Raw genomic sequence first — 26,793 nt, 5'->3', positions numbered from 1 at the left:
ACACAAGTTTAAAACATGACGTAAAATATCAAATGTACCAAAAGTTTTAAAAGTTTTGAGGTGATCTTTTTACCTTCTAATCAAGAAGATAATTTGTGTAATGATCTGGAAACTAAATTATGTGTATGATACAGATGATGATGGTAGAAAATTTGGACAATACTTCAATATATGGCCAATATCGATACTAAGGCGGCGTTGCAACCAACATAGCGTATTTCGCTAAAAAATCACTCTTTTGCAAATATTAATTCAATTTTAATTAATACGTTAACCCTGGATAAAAATAATGGTTGGGTTCACCTTTTAGCTTGTCAAGGAGTAGTAAGTTGCTTGATAAAGATGTGTTAATTTATGCAGATGTATGCAACTCTACCGATTTCTTGGCTTCTTTTTTCTCCCAAATTCCAGATTTCTAAAGAATTTGACTCCACTTAAGCTGGGTCAATTTTTTTTAAAATTTTCACATTATGCTGTTTAAATGCTTTATAAAAAGTCAAATATTTTGTTTGGCAATAAAGTTCTTACGTTTTGAATGAGAGACATTTTAATGCTGCTTATCAAGTTTTTCCTCCCTTTTTTGAGTGTCAGTGTTTCAATCAATGCCTTTGTAGAAGAAGATAGATAATGCCAAACAAATAAGTCGTTTCTTCCTACATATAATCTTCTTTAAAATGAAATATTACATTTCTGAAAAAAGTGTTAAGTTTTTGACTTAAATAAATTCTTTATCGTTAATACCAGACTTGAGGTTTTTACCCCAAATATACACCCCTCTCGTCCCTCGAGCAAACTATTGCTACCATACCAAACTTTAGAGTCTCTGCTTTTTGAAAATATATAGTATGAGGGGTTTCCTTGTCATCTTAAATGAGAGATATTCCTTTGAAAAAGCTGTTAGCAACATGTAGCTCCACCTTAACTTTTTTGCATAGCATATGATCAATTGATAATTTAGTAGAAGGGCAGTACTTTGGCAAAGATGGTGACTGAAAATATAACATCATACCATGAACATGAAATTAACTTGTCCTTCTTTTATAATATAACATTTGCTTAAACAGCTGGGAGCATTTGAGGATTATGACTTTCACACACGTGTATATTACATTCTCCAAACGTAGAATCAAATCGGCTACGAACGACACAACACTTTATTGAGCTCCAGGATTTGAAATAATCATTTTGCTTGTTACATCAAGAATTCTGAGAAAAAATGCTAATCTGTAGGAAGGTAGCGAATCATTGTTGATATACATGCTAAAATGCACGTATATAGATTTTAAATTAAATCCTTGAATACGCAAAGACTGCACCATCTACACCACCGAGCTTGTCCCATACAAAAGATGGGATATTTGTTACGACATTGAGCGTGAAGGATACCTAGTTGTAGCTATGACTGCAAACTCAGGATTATCGATCCCATCTTCACCTGTAATTTCAAATCTCTTAGGTCATGATTTGTCCTACCAATAAGCTTTCATGAGGGTGCAACATAGAGAATTTTAAGACACATACACATGTACAGAATAGTGGCTCAACGGTTTGTTTCTAGATTAAACGGAAAACAAATATGTACCGCACCGTACAGGCCATATGCCTACCATTAAAGTTTCATAGGGGTGCTACATAAAGAACGGTAAGAAAATACAAACACATAGAAACGACAAAATTGTTTTATAGCTTCAACACAAAAACATATTTATAGCATCGTTCAGATCATGTTTTAGCCTGCCATCACTTTTCCATAAGAGTGCTTACATAGCCAATTTAAGACAATTACATACACACAGACAGAATGGTAGCATAAAGGTTTATTTAAAGATAAACACAGAGAACAAAAATGTAGACAATTTGTCTCAATAGTCAACAAGGCAATACTGAAACTGACACAGTAGACCCACATGTAGTGCAAGCTGAATTACAGATCTTTAAAAGTTAGTCCGTGTTCTGCAGAGATATGGAGTTTCTATACCCCTATAGACAAATAAGTCACTTGGAAAGAGGCAAATGAATCGCATACATCAAAAGACGTACCCTTCCCCGTAAACAAGACGTAAACAACTTGAATGAAACAGTACATATGTACTTGGAAAAATATTTGTCCTTTTACTCAAATAAAAAAATTGTATTATTATCATCATCTGCTGGACCTAGACAATGATGGTCAAAGTTTGGATTCACTATTCCAATGCTTAGAAGTATTTTCTACAGTGAATTTATCATTTTGCGTTTCATATTGTTGCTTGTTAAATTAATAAATTACTCAATTAGTCGATAGGAAGTCTCATGGCCAAGAAAACAATAACCCTACCTGTCTGTCTGTCTGTCTGTCTGTGAACTGAAAACGTAGCAATTGGGAGCGGAAACTTCGGCATATAAAGTCGACTGGGTATCAAGTAGCCTGCTTTGAATTACTTTGCTCTCTTCTTGTAATGTCTTGTTTGCTGACCAAATTGTTAGAATTTCGCACAAAATTATCGGTAGGACAAATCATTACCTGAGAGATTTGAAATTACAGGTGAAGATGGGATCGATAATCCTGAGTTTGCAGTCATAGCTACAACTACGTAACGAAATGCTAACATTAAACCGTGAACATAAAGACTGGTCGTTTGGCCGTGGAAAGGCAGTATCTAAAAGTATGGTGCTTTCCCAACGGATGTTGTTTATGTGACCTCTGTCTATGGAGAAGGCGTGGAATAGCTTCGACATTTTGCCAGGAAACATGTCCTGTATATTTGCGGTAAGCTGTGACAGTTGAGTTAGGATCACTTGAACGTGGCTCCATCAGAAACCTTCGCACCTTTGATTGGCGTGTAACGTACAGAATTCTGAGAAATCTAACATACTAATTCACTGGAGGCCGGCATGATGGTTAATCGACATAGATGTAAAATGCTGGTATATAGTAAACACATATTACCTGGTTTGAGGGCTACAGCGCCCGTTTATTACCCCGAGGGATCGTACAGAACCTCATCGCTATTCCAGATGTGTTTCTGGTTACACGGTAACGAGAGGTAATAAAAAGGCGCTATAGCCCAAATAAAGACCAGGTTATAGGTGTGTTATAACACGCCACGTGCTCATGTTGTGAAATGTTATGGATTTTAATGTACTAATATTTAGATATTATGTACCGCAACAATCGTATGTGACAAGTTTACGTGGCTATTTCTCTACAGCGGTACTTTTGTTTCACTTTCTTCAAAATTTTGGTAAAAAACTATTTCCCTAGGGGAAAAGTCTTTCAAAAATACCCTCTGACGACACTTTTGTCGATTCTCTGGAGACCAGACGTATCTATTTTCGCAATGTTGTTTTCGCACAGCCTCGTTGAAAGCATGGGACACCGCTCAAAGATGACAATAAGCCCTGTAACAAGTCCCATCCATTCAAGGCTACAAGATATGTCGAATGCAAATATATATAAATCGCAAATATCATTACCGATTTTTTATTATATTTTGTCTTCGAAATTTTTATCAAGCCTTTTCTGTTTGTCCGACAAAACTATGGAAACCTTGCCAATATAGACTCGTTTGGTAACGAAATTAGAATGTGTCAAACATTAATTGAAGATTCATCTTTTTACAATGTATTATGATATCGACGGCTATAGTTCATTCATGGAAAAGTAAAAATCTCACAAAACATAGAATTTGAACTTCAAATCAAGAGTACATATCATTGGCAAAATTTTGCATTCACAAGATCTTAAGTAGTAAAGACAATGGTCAGAATTTGACTTGGATAGTGAACTAATGGCTTTTTAATATGCAAATGTAGGCTAAACTGCTTTCCCTTGAAGCATACATTTGCTTTTATGAGTAATTTGCAATATTGCAAATTCATCTATATGGCAGCCATCACCTTTGAGAAATTTGAAAAAATATCAAGATCAAATTCTCCCAAATTAGTTTCACTCTCGTTTGTTGCACTTTTCAGGCCATACATTGTCCAACAACATTTTTTATTTTCAGTAGAATGGTAGGTAAACAACTGAGAGAGAAATACAAACACACAGAAAGGTTGCATGATGGTTTATTTATAGCTTCAAAGGAAAATCCATCACCAGAAATTTTGCCTGGTATTGATTATAGTACTAGTACAATAAATTGCTGGACAACATGGTTTTAGAGAAATTGATGCATATGTTGTGCAGGCTAAATTACAGAAACCTTTACTTTGGAATATATTTCTCTGTTTTGCAGAGACATAAAGCTGTAGATAACTATTCTAACAGTAACATTATTGCCCATATTAAGTTTTCTTTCCAAATTCTTATCAAGCCCTTTCTGTTTGTTCGCCATACATTCCTTGCCAATTTAGACTTAATCGGTAACGAAAGTTGAATGTGTCAAACATTATTTCAAGATTCACCTTTTCAGGCTGTATTATCACATCAACTGCAATAGCTCATTTAAGAAGAGAAAACACTCACAAAAAATAATATTTGATTTCAAATTATGAGTACATATAATAGGCAAAATTTTGCATTTACACAATTTTATATATTAAAGACTACGGTCGGAAAATGACTTGGATAATAAACTAGTGGCTGTTTAATATGCAAATGTAAGCTAAACGGCTTATTCCTTTAAGCAATACACTTGCATTTATGAGTAATTTGCGACATTGCAACATTCAGCTATGTCGCATCAATCACTTTCGAGAATTTAAAAAAAAATATCAAGATCCAATTCTCCCAAATTAGTTCATATCCTTTTTGTTGCATTTTTCAGGTCATGTACTGTCCTACCGTAGACCCTCGAGAATTTTTTTTTCTCGAGAGTTATGGTCCTACCAACATTTTTATTTTCAGTAGAGTGGTAGGTAAAGAAATGTGAGAGGAATGCAAACACGCAGACAGGTTGCATGATAGCTTATTTATAGCTTCAACGGAAAATCCATAACTTGTAAATTAGCCTGGTATTAACTACAGTACAGTAAATTGCTGGACAACATGGTGTTACAGAAATTGATGCACATGTCGTGCAAGCTAAACTACATAAATTTTTACTTTGAAATATATATTTCTCCGTTCTGTGGAGACATGAATTTGTGATCGCAATAGATTCAGTGCTCTTTTTCAATTAAATCTTCCAATGAGAAAGACTGCAAAAACTTAAGCTTTGCCAAAATAGTAAGCCAAGAAGTAAATTCCTCATTTTTTGCCTCAATAAATTTTTCCAAAGGATATTTCCAACAGTTTTAAAATACCTTACTCCCGAAAATAACTAAATAAGAATATTTATATGTGCCTTAGCCCCTTTTCCGCTATCACTGTAAAGAATACAATTTTTAGAAAAACAAAATTTTAAGGTTTTTCGCCCCATTTTAACTCTTCATAGATTGCCATGATGTTAGCTTCCAATATATTAACATCTTATTGATGTGATCTGTATCCCGACCTGCTGTTTGAATTATTTTAATTTGAATATCGAAAGAAACATCTTCTCCTTGTATAAAACCTTAGCCTAAGTAAATCACAATCACAGTGCAAATATTGACAACCGAAAAGTACAGTGTATTTACCTTTGTCAAGGATAACCCCATGTCAACCTAGTACTAAAACTAATTTAAAAAGTAGTACCGTTACGTCTTTTTTTTCATTTGAAGGAAAAATAAGTGCCCCCAAAGCCGGGTTGTACTCGCAGGACTGCCTGTGAAGCTTCCTTGAAAATATACCTTTCGACTTAAGGGTTCAAATTGAATTGCTGTGCGTGTACAAGATGGCGATGAATTCACATGATTCACGGGTGGTTTTCAAGAAGCTAAAAAAGATCGTCCTTATGGTACGATAAGAGTTCCTCAGCTTCTACATGTCCGTACATTATGCCAGGACATTGTCTCTATAGACGGGTAGACAATTAGTATGCTGTAAATATAGACACACGCAGTGTTCCTTACAGTGCCGTGTTTTAGCAGATGTGAATTTTCAAATGTCACCTTCGTCATGACTTTGATCATAAAGTCGTTCTACTCGTTCATCATGCTGTCTACAAACGTCACTTAATATCCTCTGAACCTTGTGATCAAGTTGTTGTCGTTCTATAAATGCAGAGCTCTTTTATAAATATTACAGCATTCAATCCAATGTGACAAATGTCTAATACATCACCGTCATCGCATTTGAAACAGGTGTCACTATTAATGAAGTGGAGCTAATCAAACATGGACCTTTCGTTTGCGTCGGTCAACTCGCGAGATTTTTGGAACTTTGTTTAGTCTAAACTTGCCGACTGCCTTGATATTTTGTGAGTAGAATGTTCCCTTATGCTTTTTAAGTTTTTTTTTCATTTCTTCCACGTTATATAGGACTAATGTCTTACAGCCCTAAAGTGCTGACGTTTCTATATTGGCTTCAGTCTTCTTCTACAGTTCATTGTTTATGTAATGTATCTCAGCAAACTCTAACATGCGATTCCCTGATTACGGACAGCCAATTATAGCATATTCTCTTATGTTATGTTAAAGGGACAAAGTCGGCCATTTTTCATAAACTTTGTTTGATACGAGATATTACTTATCATGTTTGACGTGTTGAAGGATACTGAATGAATGGGTGAATATGCATATATGACCCCGGTTTTAAACACGATACGTCAAAACTTCGCGAAAATGAATTAATGGTCAAGACCATTAATTCATTTTCGCGATGGTTCGTCTAAAACCGGGGTCCAATATATGCACGGTCACCCATTCATTAAATATCTTTCCACACGTCAAACAATATAAGTAGTATTTTGTATCAAACGAAATTCATGAAAAATGGCCGACTTTGCCCTGTTAAGAGATAAGTATGGAGCTTTCAGACAACATGAATGCGAAGAAAATATAAAGTTTCCGATACACACCAGAGATTCTTTTAAATAAGAGTACAGTGTACGTATGTTCTTTCCAATACTGGTCAATTTTCATATTACAAGTCTTTGACAACAAATTCAACTTCAAAATAAAAGAGTGGTATTTCAAACAGGATCTCATAATTGGCAGCAGGTAATATTCTTCAGTAAATATTCTTTCTTGATTGGGCCTCATTGGACAGTCCTGCCGAAGAAGATTGGTGTCTTTGCCGCTCTTGCTGCATGGTTGATAAAGCTGCAGTGAACGCTGTCAGGTGATCGCACAGACACACAGTAGAGTTGACGCCTGAACGTGAAGACACCTTAGGCAATCGGAGGCAACAAAGAATAGTCTTTAAGAGCAGATAAATTATGACTGGGTAATATCAGAGCTGGGTTGATCTAATACTATACTCAAACTAAGATTACAAAGCAATTACAATATACGGTGATAATACATTTAATGTATAATGGATTGTTTCATACAAAATAATTTTCAGGATATTCTTATTCAAGTGAGTCGTTCGCTGCTTGCAAAATAATATTGCCCTACGTTGTCTGATAAGAACGTGACCACTTGTATGCGCTTGTTCAAAACAGTAGAACAGTAGACGCCAAGCGGATCATAGAGGTTTGCTATTTTGTAAACGCCCTCAGGCGATAACAACCGGTTTTTCTTTCAATCTGGTTCGTTTCGAACGTTTTACTATGATTTTCACCGTGCTTTAAATAAACTGTATTTATGTTAGGTAGATCGCGCCACGGGGACAGATATTTAGACCCTCAAACTTTTTCATTTCTTTTCTGATCTACCACTTGTTGGGATTCATTTTAAAGCTCTTTGTGAAACTTTTTACCGGCTTAGGTTTTCGAAGTTAATTTTGTTCTCCATGGAGTTAACACAGGGATGGATGGCAGCCATTTTGAATTTCAAATGTCGGTAAATCTTGAGGAATTTGTTTCTCTTGTTCCAAAATTTGCACGGTGACCCCCGATTTTTTATTATTGATGTTGAAAGAGAATGATTTAAATATTCTTTGGGGAAAGTTTGAGCAAAAGTTTACGTCTTTCACTTTCGAGACGTATACTACCTTAACCTTTACATATAGGCGTATTAGCTCTTGCATGATGATGAGTGTTTTCTTTCACTGACTTCTATAGCTTCGTTGTTAATGGCAACAGAGCTAACGTTCGTAAAGCATTGCAACGCAACTGTGAAAAGTAGTGTTTTGCATCAACAAGATTCTGCAAAAAGTAGAAGGCATCGAGTCTGCCTCTTCAGCCCAGGAAACTTTTCGCAAGTACGGAACTGTCAAAACATTTTGCATTTTGTATTTTAATAGAACTATTGATGTCTGTTTTGTATATTTTAAATGCACATTCAATTTGCGTTGACCCTGATAGCTGCAAATACACTAGCAGATGCATGGCGATGACAACCATTATATTTGTCAAAGGCTAAAGTCGTACATTCATTTATAATTGACATATGTATATAAGTAAGGGACGGAATATTTGATATCCTGCGGGGTCTAGAATCTTGAATTGATACTATTTACTACTGCTTCGCTCGGAATTACTTTTTCAACTTTCCCTTTTGGAGGAATATTTTTCGCCAAAGCATGCGCACGACTAAATGCTAATATTCCGTGTGAATGCAGCTGGCTGCGGATGGAGAAAGCCAAATGTAACGAAGTTTGTAGACCTTGCCCGCAGAAGCATAGTGGGGAACATTGAAAAGAGTTATCTGAAGGATAATGTTATAAAGTTTTACTTACTTTACATCCATAGGTATCCCACACACCTTTCTCATCGTCCCAAAAGCTGCATCTATGCTGCGTTACGACAATTGTTAAATCCACCGCTGCGTCTAAAGGAAGAAATTTTGTCTGTTGTCATTCTGTCATTCTCCTTCATGAATGTTAATTGACGAAAGTTGCAACTGGTTCTAAAACGTGTAGGTCACAAGGATATTGCATGCTACCGAAGACTGTGCACTGCTCTTTCAGATAATCAGCCGTGAATACGTCTCTCTACTTTGACTTACATGAACCCTATAGGTTACCTTGTTAGAGTTGAAAGTAGTTTTCATACTTTCGCTCATCTCTGTGACAAGAGTGAAAGTCTTGTCAGAATACGGGGTAACTATATCGCAACGCGGCAATTCTGCCTTCATATACTTACTTATACTAAGGTTTAGAGCGAGACAATAATTCCCTGCTTGAATCATCATATGTTCAGGAATAAGCACATGAGCTCTATATCCCTCAAATTTGACAGCAGACGAGAACTGGTAATCGCCATTGTAATCGCTGACATCACAGTATGCATCTCTTGACAGGTATACTGTAGCGTTCTCTTCAACGAGATTTGAAGTTGTAAACGTAATTTTAACTGCATGAAATGATCTTAAGTTCTGAAACAACGAAAAAGTGGAGAGGTGGTTTATGCAAAATTCAGTTCAGAAAATTAGTATGACATTAATTTTGATGTATACCTCAAGGTTGTAAAATTAGCTCGTTTATGAAGGTACATATTTCTACAGACTGTTGCAATGTGTGCCATTGGTTTACTTCAGACAAGCTTTCGTAAATTCCAGACACTCCTACTAATTACTACTCCATACCCTAAGAATCCAACGAAAACTCCTCTTCATTGCACGGGTGATAGATTCTTCTCGAGCAGCCACAGTTTGGTCGACTGGATAGACCCCCTGTTTACCAAAGTGTATTCCAAAGTCCGAGGTCGAGCTGTTTACTGAATTAGAATGCAAAAGTGTAAACAAAATGTAAATCTCATATCAGGCTGGGTTAGTAAAGTGATTCCTCAAGTAAATACCTGTTACAGCTCCCATGGTACTCTCAGAATTTTATTACTATTAAACACAGTCTAACACGAATTTTTTGATCGATCAACAGGGGGCTGAAGTAGTTGTGTCCGCTCAACTTCTGGGAGTTTCCAAACCTTCTAGAGAATAGACTATCTATCACTAATACTGTTAAGCACTTATCCTGTACTATCTATATTCAAGAATGCTACTAGCTTACAGTGCGTTTCAGTTCAGTGCCACAACTCAGTGTATGAGACGGACACATTGTATTTACAAAACAAACGATTTGCTTGGCTATCATGATACATTTCAAAGTCACCGACTTCTTGATTAATTACAGTAAACCAGCACGGAGCAGTCCCTCTATCTGGACTGAGAGACAAACATTTTACTAAACTTGATCTCCATATGACTGTTTTTACAATGTCTGTTAAGAGTTGAAGAGTTGAAAACAATATCCAGTATGTTACTGTTATAATTTTTAACCTTCAGGAATCTGCTTTTGGCCACAGCATTAGGTCAAAGTCACAAGCACGATATATTTCAAATATATGCGAAATAAATCGAATATTTGCCACTTCTGAGATCAAAACTTTTCATGACATAAATGTTCTTAGCAATAGTGATATGCATATCGTCTGTGTGTACAGTAAGGGCAATTGTGTTCTATATTAGACGGGTTCATATCTGCTGCAGTTATATTTATATTGTTGCACATATGCTATGTGACAAAAAGAGCGACAAGAAGTTAAAAACGTTAATTTTCTTCTTGTACCTCAAGTTAGAGGCGTTTTCTTAAATCGAACGGTTTGGCCATTGCACAAGAAAGCTTACGTTCCTGAACTTGTTTGTAAATCATCATAAAACGATAGACCTGAGTGCGCAATCGTATAATAATGAAGCACAACCAGACAAGCTTCTAGCAATTTTACAAATAAGTAACAGGGAAACGGACTTGCCTTTTATTTCTTGAAATACAGAGTCAAAAAAATTCAAAACTAGCACCTCACTCGTCGCTTTCGAATTTCCCATGATGGTTTCACGGCTTGATGAGCTCAGTCGGTATGCCTGAAATGAAGAACAAAAACGAAAACTATTTGCCAAGTTTATTAAATTTATTTTTGTACTTTTATACTTTTTTAATTTAACATAATGTATTGATGATTCAGATGTTCGAAACAAATACAGTTTCAACAGATATTTCATCATTGAAAGGGAAGTAGTCTCTTTTGAATTGACTACTTACTTTCTATTCGACAGGCCTGCATTCTAAAGCAACAGACAACAAAAACAATGCAAAGAAACTCACAACGACGGCAATTTTCTCTCTCTCTTCCTTTTTAAAGATATTCTCCGCCAGAGGCACGTCAAAGCCAGTACCATGCCCAAGCATGATGGTTTTTCCGCATACTTTATCCGGCAAATCACGCTCAATATACAAGGCACACGATGACGTTTCCAGTCTTATTGGACCAGTTAACGGATCGCTTGCGGTGAGAATGAACTTCGACAGTAAGTCGACGATATAAAGAATAGCGTTGGTTGAATCCTTTGTTTGGTCTGCGTCTGCTTGTTTCTCACATCCATCCATACGGAATGTTGACTTTATCCTTACTTCCATTTCATCAAGAATTGCTTTTTCGAAAAGAATTATTTAGCCTTACTGGTCATTTGACTAAATGATCTTTTAATTAATTCACAATTTTTTATTTAAAATTTGATTCGATGGAGTAATTGTGTAATTAAACGTTTCTATTGACGTCGGTTTTCTTGATTCATGATAAAAAAATTGTAATGGACTGCTACACTGTCAATGATTGCAACGACTGGTCGTGTGATTGCATCATCTAAATTACACACAAAATTACGTCTGTACTCATCTACACCATTGCAATGAAAGTAACTTGACTTCTTAATCTCTGTTTTAATTTACAGGAAATAAGAAAAACAATCTTTCAAAATCACATTTTCCTCGCTACATCTTATACGTACCTAGGCTTAGTGCAACCCTGTCGCTCATTGTCATAGAATTGTTCGGCACAATATACCTTGTTTCATTTAATAGACCGAACAAAGCATCAGATATCTGGAGAACGTAAAAAACACCACAATGCGCATCATATCCTACCTTATGCAAATATGACTATTTACAATTTCCAAAATGGGAGTAATATTATTACCGCAAACGACCAATAAACGAAAATTTACAAATCAAATTTAATACAAAAATACAATAACCTTTGGGTATTGACACAGGAAAATGTCACTTCCCTTTTTCATCTCTCCATTCATTATTTATTCATCCATTCATTTACTCATTCATTTACTCACTCACTCACTCACTCGCTTGCTTGTTCATTTATTATTTCAGAATGTGGAATTTACATTGTAAGTTATAAGTACACCGAGTCCCTCCTCATATACAGAGGTTGTACTGCGGCAAAAATGTTATAAGAGTTTTCGCCACCATAACGCCAGGCTATTTTTTGAACGTGCCCAAGCACATGTTCATACGTTGCATCACAAAGCGATCAACTCGCAAATTAATCCCAAAAAGTCTACATATCTCGACATATGATTGAAGCTTCAAATCCAAACACTGGACAAAATGCTTTGTATACGTTAAGTATATTTGCGTATATTTACGTATGTGGAACACAATTCTAATTACATACGTAGCGTATATCTTTGTATATGGAATATTAGTCGCGCCAGCGGCTTGCTGACTACGCATGCGCTTATTCATAATATACTATGCGAGTAACCGGAAGTGTACCCTTCTTTCGTGGGCGCCGCCATGTTTTTTTTTTGAGTACTCGTAAATAAACAAATACGAAACAAATTATTATTATATAACATGCCATTTATAAAATATACCTCTTTTATTAGCCAGTAAATGTTATTATGCACCTTGTCGCTGATACAGAATATCGTTAATATAGATAAAGGGAGAAAACAGTCGCGCATATGAACGGTGGCATACGCAAAGAATGCTGGGATTGAATTTTAGAAAAGCGCCCCCAGTGTCAATAATTAAATTCAAAAATTGCCAGTTTTTAGACGGAACGCTATAGTTTTCAGCTTGCAAGTGGAAGTTGGGCAGTGCGGTTACCATTGCAATGATAATGATTGCATGATACGTCCCTTGTTTAACGCAATAGGCTGTTATCAATGTAAAACTTGCCAATTTTTGTCCAAAATTTTTACACGTTACAGAAAATCTATAGGCCTACCTGCACTGCTGCAGGGTTTGACGTCCGCGCGTGTACGTACGTGAACTGCTTTCATCAGGGAAACTGGGCATAATTGTCATATATACGTTTATGAAGTAACAATTAATTACATTTTATCATGAATCAATACAAATAACATTGCCAATCTTAACCCTGGCGCGGACACCAAGGGCTGAGCCCTATATAATATTCAAATACGTTGATGTGCGCAGCTTATATCTTTGCAGATCAAGAGTATACATAAGGGAGCATTCGTTTTTTACGGGGAGGGGGGGTCGGTGGAATTTGAGCGACAAATAAAAATGTAAAAGCTACCCCCCCCCTCCAAATCAAATTTCTAAAATTTACCCCCCCCCCTCAATTAATCAATTGTAAAATGTGACCCCACCCCCATGAAAAAAAAATCATCAGATTTGATTCATTAACCCTTCGCACCCTGTGGCCCCGGGCTGAAAAAGTTTTCTCACATACTAGAGAATCAACATTTTTGGTAAAATTCCAAAATCAAATTTTTTGCACACACATGTACTTGTAATCACTCTAGTCTAATCAAGTACACTAATATCAATAATTAAGAGTACATAAATACACAGATTTACCTAGTTTTATATTGGAAAAAACTTATTCATAGTTTCCTCATAGACAAGATTGTGAATCAATATTTCGTTGAAATTCCAAAATCAAATTTCTTACACAAACATCCACTTGTAACCACCCTAGTCTAATCAAGTACATTAATATCAATAATCAAGCGTACATAAATACACAGATTTAACTACTTTTGTATCGGAAAAAATTATTCATAGTTTCCTCTGACAAGATAGTGAATTAACAATTCGGTGAAATTCCAAAATCAAATTTCATGCTCACACATGCACTGGTAACTACCCTAGTCTTATCAAGTACATTAATATCAATAATCAAGAGTCTATAAATACACAGATTTAGCTAGTTTTGTATTTAAAAGAAATAATGCATAGCTTCTCATAGATTATGTATGGAGGACCTGTGTATTTTCTCTTTTGCCTGGGAGTTCTTGTGTGTTATCGCATTATACCTAGGGAGTCCAAGACGGGAAATTTCCAGAGAGTGTTTTCCGTTGCTTGCTGCACTGGAAGGTTTGAGTGTAAGCCTGTGCTTTTTAAGTCAGATATTTCTCTATTTTGAGTTTTACTCAAGTCATCAGATATGTAAAGAAACCGGTGAGTGGCAGAGATCGAACTTTATGCAGATCGGACTGTTTAATTTAAACCCTACACCATCCTCTACTTTAGTCGATCGAACGGACATTGCTCACACAAGTGAAACTTTGAAGCCGTGCCGTATATATGCAATATGCGCTCTGCACGCTGAGATGGTATCACCACAAGTTGAAAGCTGATCTTTCTGCAGCAAATTGTGTGTTAACTGTGAACTTTATTCCGTTTATGAGTTCAGTCAGATGTCTGAGATTGTCATGAGAACATTATTTATGATAGTTCCACTGAACTTTTGTCGATGCGCGGAGTTAGCAGAGGAAGACTTCAGATTAGTTCGGCATGTCCCCGGAGCCGACCGGAAGTAAACAAAGATCTAAGATGGCTGCGCCCATGGTGGCTGAACTGGACGCTGCTTAGCAGTGAATTGCGTGTGCTGTCGCCGACTTTCATGTGCGGACACGAAAGTCGGACTTACAATTGTGCCCATCATCGAACATTTGTTAAAGTCGCGTGTGAACTATTTGTGTTTCCGAGCCGCATGGTCACGTCTGAGGTACCTCTGCAGCTCTGCGGTAACGTTAAGTTTCCATAGAAATTGTTAAGCAATTAGAAAGGGTTTGAACAGAGTTTTTGTTCTGAAAGTGTGTTCGACTCCTGCCGTCGGGAGGTCGATCAGTACGGTTATTGTTACCATGGAGTAATATTTATAGTTTTGAAGTACGATTTTACTATTTTATATGTAGACCCCGATATTTGACACAATACAGTAATATACAGAAGTTGTTTGTTACACTATATGACTGTGTGTTAGTTCCTCATTTCATGCCCCATGTTCTGGAGCCCTGCGTACAGGTCTGTGCACGTGTGTTCCCAGCATTATATGGCCTCTACCACAGCCCTGCAACGGTCTATGAAGAGAACTGAGGTCTCTGCGGCCTGGATCTGGACCGCAATGAAGAAACGGTCTTTTTGGCCGAAATTCTGCTCTATTGGGCAAAATCCTTTCCCTGCCTACCTATACCTCCTAACCAATCCCAGAAAAGATGCGATTAACTTCTCCTAACGTCCAAAACCGCTCATTTTCTGAAACATAACGTACTCGACAAGTTGTTTACCCATGGAGATCCCCATTTTGAATCTCGCTGCAGAGACCCCAGTTATCACCACAGACCGTTGCATGGCTGTGGTGGAGGCCGTATAACGCCAGGAACACACAGACCTGTACTCAGAGCTACATGCTCTGTTGCTGCTCTAGAGAGGTTAACGCCAGTCTCGGACTTGTTGGCCCTCCTAGAGAAATAAATTTGGCTGAGCTTCGGTCGGTTATTATTTAATCTGCCGTCTCGAAACATCGGTTACACAAGCAACATTTCGGTGAAATTCCAAAGTCATTTTTTTCCATAACTCAATACAAACCTTAAGTTTGTAAAATTTGGCCCCCCCCCCTTCAATCATTGATCGTAAAATTTAACCCCCCCCCCCTAAAAAGCGGTTTTGTAAAAGTCAAACCCCCCCCGATTTCCACCGACCCCCCCTCCTTATAAAAAACGAATGCTCCCTAATGCAGATCTTTGCACATCAAGTGTACACTGTACTTATGCATTTTATTAGTATACGTAGTGTATACTTAACGTATTTGACACATGTACAGAATCAGTATATGTGTATATATTGTTGTATATCAAGCATTTTGCCCAGTGAAAAATATGCGCATTTTACGTTTCCCCCGAGAGGTCGATATGTTGTAGAGACATTGACCACGAACAAATTTTGGGGGAAGTTACGGTCCGTGAAAATGCTAATATGAGATATGTCACCTCTTGAATGAACGGATAATCTCTTTAAATGTTAACAGTCGCATGGCCCTACGCTATTCTTGTTTCCACTGGAGGGCACAAAGCGTATCATAGAATGTAGGTTGAAACGCGAGGTGATGACTCAACGGCAAACGCGTCGACCATTAGGTGAACTCGAATGAGACGCCAATGATGCCTCATATTTATGATCAGATCACTGCCATTGTCTTAAAATGCAGTGACAGCGGTATTAGTCATATAAATTCCTAAACATCACTTTTGCGCCCTGGCCTGGTACTGGTGGGCCATTCCAAAATTCAAATACGATTACTTACCTTGGAGCAATTTGCATAGTTTCCTTGAAACAAAGGAGGCATCGATGTAGATATAGATGTCTTCGTTGCCAATTTAAGGTTTTCTGAGTGTCGTTAACATGATGAGATAGAGATAAGAGTGAATTGTATCCTTTTTATGTACTTGTGTACCAATTAATGTGTACCGAAAACTGTCCTTGTCTTTGACAGTAAATGGCGCAAAGAATAACTGAAAATCTCGTCTCTTGGGATGTAGTTTATGATTTTTCTCACATATATATATATATATATATATATATATATATATATATATATATATATATATATAACCTTGGGTTGTAGTTTATGATTTTTCTCATATATATATATATATATATATATATATATATATATATATATATATATATATATATATATATATATATATATATCTCCAGACTACGAATTCAAGTATAGGGTTTTATCACCTGTTTATTATTCCAAGAGGCTTTGCGTTATCAGAAAACAGGGCTGTTTCCGGAGATCGTCGACAAGGGAAGCAAAAATGTCGACAAGGGAAGCAAAAATGTGTTTCTGGTACTACACGGCAATGAGGGGTAATAAAAAGGATGCTGCACTCCGAGTGAAGATTGAACGGAAGTCTTTTGTAAACTACTACGTGCTCATGATGTTGTTTAGTTTGAGTTTTTTGTCTATACGTGCTGCTATTGGATTGTGCACTGTGGATTATGGTAAGTCTGTGTGAGTCCAAAAAATATATTGTGCTGTTCCGATGACATGGTTTTCAAAAATAGGGTATGCAGTCGGCAGGATTTTTTTTAAATATTTCAAATTATGCATTTTTCAGGGGTTCAGAGCGGTCAAACACTGGCCACAACATTTCCAGAAAACTGTATCATGCATATAAAAAGGAAAAACATAAAAGACATTCTTCTTCAAACAAAAATCAAATGCTAAGTAACGAACACGTAATTTTACGGTTTTTTTCTTTCATTTTTTTTACTTCCGTGTTTACGTAGTGCTAGAAAGTTTAGGGTCGGCATGTAAAATATAGGATACGTCGGTTATCGGAACAGCACAGTTTTTATTGTTCGGCCTAATTAGTAAAACGCGACCGCATTTCCTTCACACATTAAAACATACGGTGACAAAATTAGATTACAAATTGACGGTCTTTTTTGCACTTAAATCTTTATTATCAATGAAATTGTCAGGTGTGACAGCTGATGAAATGCAAGAAAAGCATTCATTTAGGTCCAAAATGTTATGACTGCCTGCCATCTTGTGTTTGTTTGTTTATTTGTTTGCTTGTGTTGGGTTTTGTAGCTTCGTAGAAGATACCCCACCAATGATCACGTGCCCTGACTTGTCCTTCGGGTATGAGTTCATGAAACTTGCACCCTCATGTCAGCATATCCGTGTCATTACCGTGTAATGGGATTTCGACGGAGGGCACCACCATTGCCTATGTTCTAGCATTCATTTGGTGAATCAAGGAACTGAATGAGCATAATGATGAATAGCCACAATTCATTTCATCAAGAAAACAAAACGCAAAAGTTTACTAAAGCGTAGAGCTACGATAGTATTACCTTGAACACATTTTGAATAAATTGACTGGTATATCTTACCTGGTGAATATGTACTTTGTTCCAATAGATTCGAGAAAGGATGCGACCGTGTGCTGCCTGCCTGACTCTCCGTCCCATGTATGTCGGTGTTTAAGTGGCCGTCTGTTGCGTTGTTTCCGTTCACTCCTTCTTGGGTTGGGGAATCGAACTGGGTATCTTTATGACAAATGAAAAGTTCCGAACACATTGTAAGCTTTGTTGAAAATGTTGGCAATTTATGAACACGCCAAACAATTAATCAATGTGATTTTTAACACGGACATTAACCCCAAATGCATGTATCTGCCAATAGGCAATTAAAGGGCAACACTATTGGAACTCATTTGGGATAATTGGAGGGTGAAGTAATGTCGATTTGAGCTACAAATGGTATCTCACCTGCTTTTCTTTATATATTACACACTTTTTTTTATGAGTAATTTGCGATATTGCAGCATTCAGCTATATGGCACCTAACACTTTTGAGAAATTTGCAAAATATGAAAATCCAATTATCCCAAATTAGTTCCAATCGTGTTACCTGGGCTATATGACTGTAGTCTGATATTGTTTATGATTGTTCCCTGTTCATCTAAAGACAAAAACTTTCTGTTAGTGTGAGATTTACGTGCAAAATTAAATTCTTCCACTTTCCTTTTTCAGCTGCAAAGTCATTTTTCTTCTAGTAGCTTTGCCGCGTGCAACAAATGTATTTCAAAGCCAACGAAGTGCTGTGAAACATTCGAAGTTTAAAAGAATCTCGAAATGTTGCACATACAGCCCTTTGCCCACTTTCTGCGACACCGCCATCTGCCATTTGGTGAATATACAAGTACATTACTTGGAACGTTGTAGAGCTGACACAAGCTATACGACCATTCGACGTAATATACTGATTGCAAATTGTCGGGTTGCGCGTTACCTTCTTACACTTTTCGCCCCACACGTTCCAATTGCTGGAAAACGACGATTCTAATAATGCTTTAGTCTATGTATTGTTTTTATGAGTAATTTGCAATATTGCAACATTCAGCTATACGGAAACCTCACACTTTGAGAAATTTGAAAAATATGAAAATCCAATTATCCCAAATTAGTTCAATCGTGTTTATTGTTTCGCGATATCATCGACAGGTATGGAAAAGTGAAGCTTATCGTCCATTTGATGTTTTGTGACGAATAACTCGTTTGTAAATTCCAGCATTTTTGTGGCGGAGTGTGATAACTCATTACTCGAAGAATATATTTTAAGATCAGAATTATAAATATATGCTGTAGTTTCTTTAAACGCGCATATACTGAAATGAGTGTTACCCCTATTAAATCTATAATGCCCAGGTCTGAAAATATTTCAGCAATAATATATTGGAGGTTTTTCCACCTGAAAGCTGGTAAAACAAAAAAAAGAATGCACAATTTGATATCTTAGGTGACGGAAAATACGCATTATCTGACATGGATTAACTGAAAAATGGGTTGTCGTTATGTCGCATGCACTGTGTTGTTCATTTTTATTCTAGACAGTATGTCGCTTTCGTTCGACATAATTCGGCAATTCTATGTGTTTCAGTAAAAAGTCCTAGTCAAACTGTAACTCCGTTAAGGTTCTAGCTAAAAAGTAAGGCTTTACTCGTCGTTTTGTTGTCCTAAATTGTTCCAAATGTGTTACGCTCAGAAGAGTGTTCCAACTTGTAAAATATCGTACGTCATCATATCGCTCGTCACAGATGAGACATCATTTTTGTGTGTCCCAGCGCCTGCTAATTAGTTCTGCGGCTTTTGTCCGCGCCTAACTTTACGTTAACCTACCTTCGACACCAATTGAGTACGCCCTGACAGTCACAGTCACATAGTCAGAATATTGCTGGCCTGTTTGCCAACCCCAGCCGTCAGATAGGTCTAGGACATGGCCAGTTGACGGCGTCCAAAGTCTCACAACGTTGTTTGTGTATGCGTACAGGACACCTCCGGCGTTAATGTAATCTCCAATACACAATTGCTGGACGCCCATACCCTCGAACGTGAAAAGCTGGTTGACTCCCGTCATAGCTCGCACCTTTTAATGGAAGGGATTAAAATCATCAGTATAAAGTTGTTAGTCAGTGCGTGTGTCAATCAAATTTTTAGTGTGGGTGTTTGAGAGAGAGAGAGAGAGAGAGAGAGAGAGAGAGAGAGAGAGAGAGAGAGAGAGAGAGAGAGAGAGAGAGAGAGAGAGAGAGAGAGAGAGAGAGGTTTACAGAGTTACATATTTAGGCTATAACATGTCATGGATTTGGTAGCCTTGGGGCGAGGGCAGAAATATTTAAGATATTTGTGTTAGAACATCTTTTGTGTAGACTGGACTGAATGAAATAAATTATAAAAAGCAGACAAATTAATTCACAGCGATACAACAGTTTAATGGGTCTTTTCTTTGCGACAAACATGCGGTTTTTTACTATGACAAATTACAGCTTTGTCAGGCTGGTATATGTGTGTGTCGAAACAGTTGCCACAAAATAAACTTGCAACAACCCATACCATTAGCAGTACAAGACTAGTACGAAATATTCAGAAAGTGGAATTTAAAACATGTAATACAGGTAGTGTATGCTATATTCAACAAGATGTTGCAAAAAGTCTCGTCGCGTTGTCCATTAAATGTTTAAATGGCTTGTCATCAAAACTATACGCCCTTTCACATGTCCACCGCGGATAGAAATATAAACAAATGACGCAGATGATTGTTCAATATACACAGCTGACAAAGGTATCACATGAATATGAAATTTCCACGTTTTTTTTTAATATCACCCTGTTTGCAGGCCGCATATCGCAAATATGTCAAGCAAGCAATCACCGACATCGGTGACTTACCTCCACATGCAGTACTGCTGACGAGAGGCCCGGAGGCACCGCAAACGTCTGGTATGTGGGATAACCACCCGCAGCTCCCATCCGTGTGTTACCCTCAGTTTCAAAATCCGGATAGGGAAAACTGTTTCCCCATACGATAACTCTTACAATACCGTCATCGAAAGCTGTGTTGTTCACCCCATTGGCCCATCCATTCCCGGCAAAAAATAAGTGACCTGATGGTGGACAAAGCGAATGTCACTAAGTAGATCCAAGGGACATTCGTGCGTTGTATATTGTACAGAATATCTACGGTAATAGTCAAACATTTTGACATCTTGGCTAACAGGACACTTGGAAATGTAGAATTGTCATATTATATTACTTTTTTGCCGTCGACGATGTTAATTAATTACGAATTTGCTTTTTAAAAAGAATAATAAGTGTTTGTAATGTGATGAGGCCATATTGTTGTTACTAAGAAAGTGGCTGAAGATAGCGGGGTCTTTTAAAACAATTTGTAAAATAGATAATTCCACTGGTAAAATGTTATGTTCGAAAGTTTTAACAAGCTACAATGGGACTCTCCTGATCCTCTCCTTTGATTTCAAGTGACAATCTCCAAAGGAAATAACTTGAAATCCATAGCATTGACAAACAGTGATCATGAGAGTAGGTCGTGCTACTGTCTCCGGATTTTCTACTCAATGTAATCACCTTGATTACATTATGTTCCATCGGTGACTTATTCATCGAGGGATAGCAATTTGTAATTTCGTCGACATATCTTTGACAACCTTCTAAATACTTTCAAGAATAGTGAGGGATTCAGTTGCACCTCTATTTGAAACCGAAAGGGTGTTTATTGTCTTGAATGCCCATATCGAACAGGTAACAGTGGTATGACAGGACCATCTCAGTTGCTGATAACTTACCTTCAAAAGTGTGTCATTTTCTATAAATTCAAATTTTCAATTCAATTATTTAAATTTTTTCAATTCAATTTATATGGGTAAATTCAATTTAATTTTTAATATAGTCCATTAGTTGGGAGCTTTTCAACAAATAACTTCGAAAGTAAATTTAAATTAATCACAAATGAATAAAATTAGATGAGCCTTCAGTAAACAATATTGAGTGAACAAATTAAGAAGAATTATTATATTCAGTCACTCTCTGACTATTAGAGTTATATCTTGTAAATCCAGATACTACACTAGCTAACTGCCAATGCAGTACAGTATAATCAAAATAACCTTTCTAGAAATTCTAATCACGGAATCATAAATAATTTATACTACATTTCTGGAGATATTCTTCACCTGCGTACGTTATTGAAAACTTTCAATTTATATGTAAATTGACGTGCAAAAAATAACTACTGATAGTAAACAAAACCTGCCAAGTGATAATGCACTGTCACCTACTCAACTGGTCATCGAAGGACAATCATCACATCATCACACGTCAGCATACAGAACTGGATGTTTCATGATATCTCGTGTGATGATGTCTTATTAAAAAAAACATGATACTATTAAAACATGGAACACTGATTGCACACACATAAGGACAGGGTGTGGATGTGTGACCCAGAGGTACAACTTGGATTCAAGTTAGGAGGCTAAAGGTAAATAAGCTAAAGTGTGTTCTTACCACCGTATGATTTAGTATTAACAACCGTAGGGGCCCATAATCGGACAGCTGTCTCATCGTAAGCAAATACAATGCCACCGTATTCTTTGTACACTTTATCGTCGTCACACAGGGCTGACCCTGAGAGCCAACAGTGAGAGAGAAACTAGGTGATACACAGGCAGAAATCATGACTTTGCAAATGTAAGACAAATGTATGTGTGTATATATCATATATATATATATATATATATATATATATATATATATATAACACGATTGGAACTAATTTTGGATAATTGGATGGTGAAGTAAGTTGATTTAATCTACAAATGTAATCTCATCTGCTTTTCTTCTTATGTTATACACTTGTTTTTATGAGTAATTTGCAATATTGCAACATTCAGCTATACGGCACCTAACACTTATGAGAAATTTGCAAAATATGAAAATCCAATTATCCCAAATTAGTTCCAATCGTGTATATATATATATATATATATATATATATATATATATATATATATATATATATATATATATATATATATATATATATAATAACAAATAATAAACCAAATTACTTCAAGTACATTACTTTGTACTTGAAGTAATTTGTGTCAATATATATATATATATATATATATATATATATATATATATATATATATATAGATAGATATATATATATATATATATTACACAAATTACTTCAAGTACAAAGTAATAACATCTATTACTTAAGTTTGGAGTTATAGCAGATCAACAGCTGTGGATTCATAATTTCGATATAGCCATTCAAATTTTAGCTGCTCAGAAAATGCTATTATCATCTTCCAATGGATAAATGAGTCTTGAAACCAAACTGGAAGACTTATTGACAATATTTAGATGAAGAAAAAAACACCGACGCAGGAGAACAAGAAATTTCAATATTAAGTGTCTTATAGCTTACCGAAGCCATCTGATGTAAATTCGAGATTACTAGGTATTGGATCAATATCTTGGTATTGAACACGGACCATCGATGGTTTTTGTCCAAGATTGTGATTAATCTCCTTAAACGATTCTCCTTCTTTGTGTGAACTAAACGGGAACCAACCCGAAATAAAGGCAGGCGATGGGAAGTTGTCACGTTTCCAGACATCAACTTTGACCTTGCCGTCATGACTGCATTGCTGGTGAGGAGAACCCCAATGGGAGCCACCTGGAATAGAGGGAACTTTATATTGTAAAATTCAGTAAATTGTCGATCAGATTCGAGCTCACACCATACGGCATCCAGTCACTTAGCAAAGAAATCACAGTCAAAACCACTCGGTCAAATTCCAATGCTTAAAAAGAGTTGTTCTATAGCCGAGCTAAGATCAATAAAAATATGAACGTAATGTAAACATGGCAGATGTGCAAAATCAAGTTCTTAGTTTTATAGTTTTATAAATCAAAATTCTAATAATATTGGTAAGGATGGTTGCAATCTTTTAGTTGTCAAGATGATTATCACTCCTTGGTTAAAGGACATCATGTAAATCCACCCATACAAACGTGGGTTGATGTGATCATTTGCACTAAAACTCTTGTATTTCACATATTTTCACCATGCCCACTCTAGGAAAAGTAGTCGGAATGTTTGAATTAGCCATATACGGCAACTCTCACCAGTGTATACCAAACACCCACTTGCGTAACCATCTGCTTGTTGAGGTGCCATCACCCTAACCAAGTTGTCATTGTACGTGTAGACGACGCCCCCATATGGATTGCTTGAAGAGTCTCCTCTCTGAGCTGATCCAACTCCACTAAAAATAAATCCATCGTGTGCTCCATCTACAGCACGCACGAGTACCTTATTTGGAAGGAATGATCTTAAAGCTAAATACATATTTCATATCAATTTCCTTTCCTTGCCTTCAAATAAGATAGTGTCAACAATAATCGATGCATCTCATCAGTTGCTACAAATTGTTCCATTAATTAATGCAACCCAAAATTCAAGATGTGTACGTCATATAGGAAAATTCCGAACAAAGTTTTCCAACATTATCGCTGTGACCATCGATTCCCGGAAATACCACTTGGCGAAAATACCTACTGCTCACAACAGAAAATATCAACGCCCAAGCAGACACGTACAAACATGAAAACTAGTCTACAGCAATTGTATATTCCGTAGGTTGTAGATTGCCTCCTTAAGTTTTCATCTCAAATTGTTATGAAAAGTTTAAACTATTAAACTGGGACTCACACATCGATCTCGTCGACCAATTTGATTTAACTGGCAAATATAAGTGCATTTTCACGTTATTATAATCATTTGATAAGAAAAATGAAGAACAAGGTAAAGACTATGTATCAATATATAATAGAGCTTACCTGTACAAAAATTGGCAGTTCGTTTAGATTATGTCTTATGATAATGTACGAATGGTTTTCGTCCTGTGATCTAATCGGCAACCAACCACTAGAGAATGATGGTAGAGGCAAGGATGCTGCTCGAGAAAAGACAGTGTGTGGAACATATGTCTTTGTATTTCAGTGTACTGGGGCAGGGTTGTTTTGTTTTCATGCTGTTAACATTCGATCTTTTCGAGACTGCTTTATAAATTAACCAGCAAAAGTATATCATATCTTACATACTTTCTTTCGTTGTGTTGGCTCTGTGTCACAGAGGTGATGACCTGGGACACGGAGGAGCAACGGGCGTATGTTTCTCGTAAATGCTAAAGTCTAGCGTATTTCAAACTTACGACAAAAGTGTCACCTAACATACACAGATTTTAATAACAGGTTACAATGCCAGCATTCCAGGAAGTATCTGGTATGCGCTGTCTGTCTGTCTGTCTGTCTGTCTGTCTGTCTCTCTCTCTCTCTCTCTCTCTCTCTCTCTCTCTCTCTCTCTCTCTCTCTCTCTCTCTCTCTCTCTCTCTCTCTCTCTCTCTCTCTCTCTCTCTCTCTCTCTCTCATTTAGTACAAATCACTCCCGCCCTTCCTAACCTCTTTGTAAAAAGATGATATTCAATCCGGCAAGGGAATGAAGAACAGAAAGTTCAGAATCGGCATCTAGCCGATTTTCAAAAAAATCGTCGGTAATTTTAGACGGATTACTCAAGTCTTCTCTTTAAGCTTTTGATCATTGTTTTTAGTCTTTCTGCGGAAATTCTAAATCTATATCTAAAATATCTGCAGATGTTTCCGAGTCTGTACCGTTCCTCTTTCAAATTGTCTTCAATCAGTTTTTGATTGAGAAGGAACACCTACCGTCAACATCCAGGAAATGCTGTGCGAAAAGTAGAAGGGTGACTACGAAGTTACGAGTCATCCTTGATCCCACTGCTCGCATAGGCGTCTAATGGCAATAATCCACAAGAGAGAACATAGACAATATGAGCTATACTGCATCGAGTAATTTAATGTCACGTGACCTGAAAATATTTTCATGAACGCATGAATGCGTTTGAAAGGTGATTAATTAATTTTGTTCCTACAAAATGGAATACTAGTTTATTGCTCTCACGGCCTACGGCCATACTTGCGTCACATGCTCTCGTGACATTAGATGCTGCACAAACTACAATTGAAAGGAATGAAGACGATTGGATTGAGCTAAACACATCAATTCCGCGGAAAGCTTAAAGCATTGTGAATCAATAGGCAGGTATAGTATGCGTAACGGATTAATTAACACAAATTTGGTGGAATGAAATGTTCTCCGCCAATTCAAACAACACGACGTTTGTATAAGACAGGATATTCAAGGGAATGAACGTCATCAGCCTCATAATTAAACTACATACCTTACAAAATCTTTCTAACATCAAATACTCTGTAACTACGACCTTCTTCTATATACAATGGAAGACACTAAGTGCAACAAGTAGCGAATATTTTCGACAGTTTATAATCTTGAGCTAAATATGTTTATATTGATCCCGTTCTTGCAAACTCTCAAAATTAATGTGTATACGCATTTTAGATCTTATGCTGATGTACTCTATTATTACCTTTGATAATGTATTTCTCTTACTCTAGTTTCATGCTTCCGAAAAAATACCCTTGTCACTGCAACCCTGTGCGAGCCACACGTAACGAAAAACAATATGAATGTAAAGCATTTGGTCAGTTATTTGCCCCACCCAAGGAACTGAAATATAAAAATCTGGAGAGCGATATCACTATACAAACATGTAGTTGTCACAACAGGGTATTGTACCACATTCAGCTACATATTCACTATTTTGCTCTTAAAAGTAAACCATTTAATATTACCCATGATTTACCATCTCAAATAAAGAGAGATGTCTTCTTTTGCATGATGGTGGCCAATTCGATTGGAAATGTCTAAACAAAGACGTGTTAAGCTGTGTTTTTTTTCGGCCAAAGGTATCATTGTTAACCATATGATTATGGTGGAAAGATAGGCTCATGCCAAGGACGCAAGAAAAAAGTAGATATTTTCATGACGCAAGGAGAGATTCTCTGCCCATACG

General features: G+C 36.7%; 1 protein-coding gene across 1 annotated transcript; it reads right to left on the bottom strand.

Moving 5' to 3' along the window:
- Positions 1-4,035: 4,035 nt before the first annotated feature.
- Positions 4,036-25,663, bottom strand: LOC139133271 (uncharacterized). Its single transcript, XM_070699798.1, has 15 exons — positions 25,565-25,663; positions 24,680-24,795; positions 23,966-24,152; positions 23,262-23,513; positions 22,328-22,447; positions 20,693-20,907; positions 19,646-19,892; positions 17,858-18,013; positions 16,248-16,330; positions 10,994-11,319; positions 10,644-10,752; positions 9,481-9,611; positions 9,039-9,270; positions 8,633-8,724; positions 4,036-7,177 (listed from the first exon to the last, which is right to left on the bottom strand). The coding sequence occupies exons 1-10, from the start codon at positions 25,644-25,646 to the stop codon at positions 11,296-11,298; spliced, it is 1,482 nt and encodes a 493-aa protein (XP_070555899.1). The 5' UTR covers positions 25,647-25,663; the 3' UTR covers positions 4,036-7,177; positions 8,633-8,724; positions 9,039-9,270; positions 9,481-9,611; positions 10,644-10,752; positions 10,994-11,295.
- Between the last annotated feature and the right edge of the window lie 1,130 nt (positions 25,664-26,793).

Source organism: Ptychodera flava, chromosome 5 (genome assembly GCF_041260155.1).
Source record: "Ptychodera flava strain L36383 chromosome 5, AS_Pfla_20210202, whole genome shotgun sequence".
NCBI lineage: Eukaryota > Metazoa > Hemichordata > Enteropneusta > Ptychoderidae > Ptychodera > Ptychodera flava.
This window is presented reverse-complemented; position numbering and strand designations above follow the sequence as displayed.